General features: G+C 40.4%; 1 protein-coding gene across 1 annotated transcript; it reads left to right on the top strand.

The window, feature by feature from the left end:
- Positions 1-244: 244 nt before the first annotated feature.
- On the top strand, positions 245-732 carry LOC147891516 (small ribosomal subunit protein eS28). The gene has a single exon (XM_087388680.1). The coding sequence runs from the start codon at positions 264-266 to the stop codon at positions 459-461; it is 198 nt and encodes a 65-aa protein (XP_087244806.1). The 5' UTR covers positions 245-263; the 3' UTR covers positions 462-732.
- The last annotated feature ends 3,769 nt before the right edge of the window (positions 733-4,501 follow it).

A 4,501-nucleotide genomic window follows, 5' to 3' on the forward strand; every position in this document is an offset into this window, starting at 1 on the left:
GTGCAATGTAGGTGCTTACACACCTCCACCGGTTCACACAAGTGCCTTTATCTGTCTATGTGTGTCTGTGCCTATGCCTCTGTCTGAGGGTATGAATGCATGGTGGGAAAACAGGCCGAAGAATCTCCACGCACCACACCACACCACAACCCTAATTCTGTAAGCGTCGCAGGAAACCCTAACCCTAATTCATCTCACCATCTTCTTCTTCTACTTCTTCTCCTCAATCATTTTTTATCATCGCCATCGCCATCGCCATCGCCATGGATACCCCCGTCAAGCTCGCCATAGTCGTCAAAGTCATCGGTCGCACTGGCTCCCGTGGTCAGGTGACCCAGGTCCGTGTCAAGTTCTTGGATGACCAGAATCGCCTCATCATGCGTAACGTTAAAGGCCCCGTCCGCGAAGGCGACATCCTCACCTTGCTCGAATCTGAACGAGAGGCTCGGCGCCTCAGATGACGCGCATCTGCTCGCAAATGGTTCGTTTCTCCAACGAATGCCATGTTGCTTGCGCCATGTCTTCTGTTATCAGCCTCAGCGTTTCCCATTTGTTGGATTTGGCTTGCGTCGTGCCCAAGCCTTTGGTAGTTCTCACTGGATAGAAGCCCAGCTTGTGTTAGAACCGATGGCTCTTTTTGATGCGTATCGGAATCTATTATACGTGGAACCCAAGCGTACCGTATCTTCAAAATATACATTCTCTTTTTCCCGGTGAGTAGTACTTTTGCCAGACGGGGGTGATTTACTGTGATATTCTATTTCCGTCCAGTTGATATTGTTTGAAGCTTTAATGACGAATAATCGTGGCCGATGCTCGCTTAAGTGTACTTGAGATGAGGCTAGAACAAATGTCGTTTTAAAGACATTGTGAAAATTGTGAGCTTCAGAATAGAGTCAAGATAAGTGACGCCTAAGGCTACCTACAGTCATTTTACTTCGATGCTTGCAGTTATTTTCCCTTTTCGATGGCACAATGATACTGTAGCTTTTTGTAAAGTGCCTAATGTATTCTTTTTTACCTTATAGATGCCGAGCGCGGCTATTATATTACCGATCGTTATGCCGGACGCCCGGTTGCCGGGAACTACTAAATTGTACCCCTTTTCTATGGCACTATATGTACTGCAAGATGTAGTCGGTGTGATTTTTTGTGAAGTGCCTAATGTATTCTTTTGGCCCACATAGATGCCAAGTGCGGCTATTATATTGCCGATTATGTATGGTACGCTTATTTTCACAGCATTAGAAACGGTGGAAGTGATGAGACTTATGTTGACCTTCTGAATAACCAATGTGGTCATCAAGAGGCTGTTTCTGATCCACCTACCCCTATGTTTCGCGCTTGCAACACAAGATGTGACTGTTAAAGTCACAGGTGGTTTATTTTTTACCTCCATGTTTTGTTTGAATTGAAAGAGCCTGGTTTTACCGTGTTTGGATGTGTAATGATGCCTGTTTTTTCACACATGGGCCTTGATGAAGGTAGCTGATACGTCATAGTAGCTAGTCGCCTACATGAGGTTACAATCTGCATTTCCTGATTTTCATTCAAGCAATCAGTCAAGGTTCCATGCGCGTATATATATTTTCAACCAATCAGAAATATTTTAGTTGAACTAAGTATTAAAATCTGTATGAAAGATTGTTAGCTTGTTACAGTGTTTTTTTTATAACAACTGATCGTTAGCTTGTTACAGTGAGTGTTTTGATGAAGGTAGCTGATACGTCATAGTAGCTAGTCGCCTACATGAGGTTACAATCTGCATTTTAAGCAATGAGTCCAGGCTCCATGGGCGTATATGTATTTTCAACCGATCAGAAATATATTAGTAGAAGTAAGTATTAAAATCTGTATGAAAGATTGTTAGCTTGTTACAGTGAGTGTTTTTTATAACAACTGATCGTTACCATTGCTTATTATTTGGAGAGGCTATCCCCAAATGGTTGCTCGTTGAGGCTTTGTTGAGGCAACGCACAATAAAACAACTGAATACTAGAATTCAAAATCAGCTGTACTCTTCTCTGTAAAGCTTGCAAGAGCTTGTCCTTCCATCTGTCAAATTCCAAATGGTTGCTCGTTGAGGCTTTGTTGAGGCAACGCACAATAAAACAACTGAATACTAGAATTCAAAATCAGCTGTACTCTTCTCTGTAAAGCTTGCAAGAGCTTGTCCTTCCATCTGTCAAATTTTGATGACATGGATTTGTAGTTTTTGGTGGTTTTCTTAGTTTGTCCTATGTACCCATTGTGCAGGTAATGGTTGAGTTTGATTTGCTTTGTAGTGTATTTGTGATAAAGACATCCATTCTTCCTTGTAATTTTGGTTTGACATGCTGAAGCACATGCAATTGTATAGACCACGTCTGCTGGTAAGTGTGGTTTGCTTGTTAAGGGAATGGCTTTTGATACATTTTCCTCCTATGAGCATTCTTCTGCAATTTGCAATGCAGCAGGGCTTGCAACCAGGTCCATCCTCATGAGTGCCATCTTGTATTTGTTTATTCTGGATGATGACCCAACTACTTGACAGTCTTCTCATCTGAGGAGAGTTTGTAATGAGCTATGCTCTCCACTATGGACAATGTTGTATATATATAGGATTTCAATAGTTATTGATCCTTTCTAATCAGAACGGATACTTCGCTTCAGCTTTGAAGCCTTGCTGGTAGCAAGTCACAGCTCTGATGCCTGCAGTTATTTTCTCTTTTCGATGGGACTTTGATACATACATTTTTTGTAAGGTGCCTAATGTATTTTTTTTGCTCACATAGATGCCAAGTGCGACCATTTTAATGGTGATCATGCTTGCCACATGCCTGGTTACTGGGACTCTTAAGAAGTTTGCTGTCGTGAATTCAACATACCTCTTTTTTCATAGCTTTCTTATCTGTGGCACTGTATGTGCTGCAAAATGGAGTGGTTTGGAAAGAAACGGCGAAGTCATGAGACATAGCTTGATCTTCTGAATAACAAATGTGATCTCTGTTTCTGATCAACCTACCCCTGTAGATAATCTGGTTTGTGTTATTTTGCATGGAATTTTGTTCTGCATTTGTTTTGAGAGGTTTCTCTGTTTGAGATTTACTATATGGTGGCTGTTGTACTCGTTAAAACGAAGTCTTACGTCACAGATCTGTAACACAAGATGGAGAACAGTCTATTTTTTGAGGCCTCACTGTAGTCCATGACAGTTTCTTGAAAGTGCTTTGTTATACTGTGATTGGAGAGTATCAGCAGAGGCCTCAATGTAGTACTCGACAGTTTCTTGAAAGTGCTTTGTTTTACTGTGACTGGAGTACTGAAACGACATAGTAGCTAATCACAGATGTAGTATAAGCTAAAGAATTGGTAGTAGCATATATAGTCTCTCTTGGGAAGAGTGCTGATCCTCATGCTGGCAATTGGGCTAGCACCGGTGGGAATCTGGTCATGGCTGAACTGTCGTTTGACACGGGGGGTTGCAGGGCAGCTCCACAGGTAAATGTGTTCTCTCGTATCCTTTAAATTTATTACATTCAAGTGTGTGTTTGGACCACTTTTCTACATGCCAACCAGAGAATACATGTATCTTAATAAGCAGTTGGAGCATCTACTCTCAAGACACCAGGGATGGAAATCCATCTTGCATGGTGTTTTTCATTGCCCTATGTGGAGTATTGCTGTTATCTTTTACTTATCTTTCATGTCATTTTCAACTGTGTTATGTGGAGTACTTATCTCAACTTATGCACTATGTGTGGAGTGTTGAAGTTGACTACATGGGCAATGTGAATATTTAAGGAAAGTTCAATGTAACAATTGTATATCCTAAAAAATTAATTTTAACTACTTTGCTCTTCGCTCCTCACTCCTTGGAGTATGTACCTTAATTTCTTCCCAATGTTAAGATTTATAAAGTTGACGACAATGGCAATGGGAATACCTAAGGAAAGTCCAATGTAGCAATGGCGTATTTTAAAGAATTAGTTTCAACTACGTGGCCTCCAATCCTCGCTCCCTTGTTACTTAAGATGAAAGGCATTATCCCTATGAGACCTTGTACTAGAATTTGATAGACAAGAAAAACTTCCAAAGATAAATAATTGCTAATGAATATTTGGTCATGAAGAGTAGAAGTAGAGTTGGAAAATTCAGAAGAGCTCTATGGTTTTGGCTAGGGATGTAAAGTGTGGGACTTTGTATCCCTTACATGTATAGGGGTGTTTAATCATGTTGTAATAATTGAGTTTCAAGTACTTCTTTGTAGCATTGCAAGTTGGAGTACATGAGTTAGAATGAAATGAAACTTTTATGCCGGTTAGATTAAGTACCGCATTTAAGTTTTTATGATTTTGAATTGTGTGAGCATCGTTTCTATTGAGACCTATGTACTCCCATGCTACACGATCATTAGGCGAAAGTGAATACTATGTGATATTCATTGATGATGTAACTAGGGAAGTATGAACTTATGCTATAGCTCAAAAGAGTGATGTGTTTGAGGTATTTTAAAAATGGT

This window comes from Dipteris shenzhenensis, chromosome 17, assembly GCF_047967505.1.
Source record: "Dipteris shenzhenensis isolate YYH24624 ecotype China chromosome 17, Dip_SZ_1.0, whole genome shotgun sequence".
Classification (NCBI taxonomy): Eukaryota; Viridiplantae; Streptophyta; class Polypodiopsida; order Gleicheniales; family Dipteridaceae; genus Dipteris; species Dipteris shenzhenensis.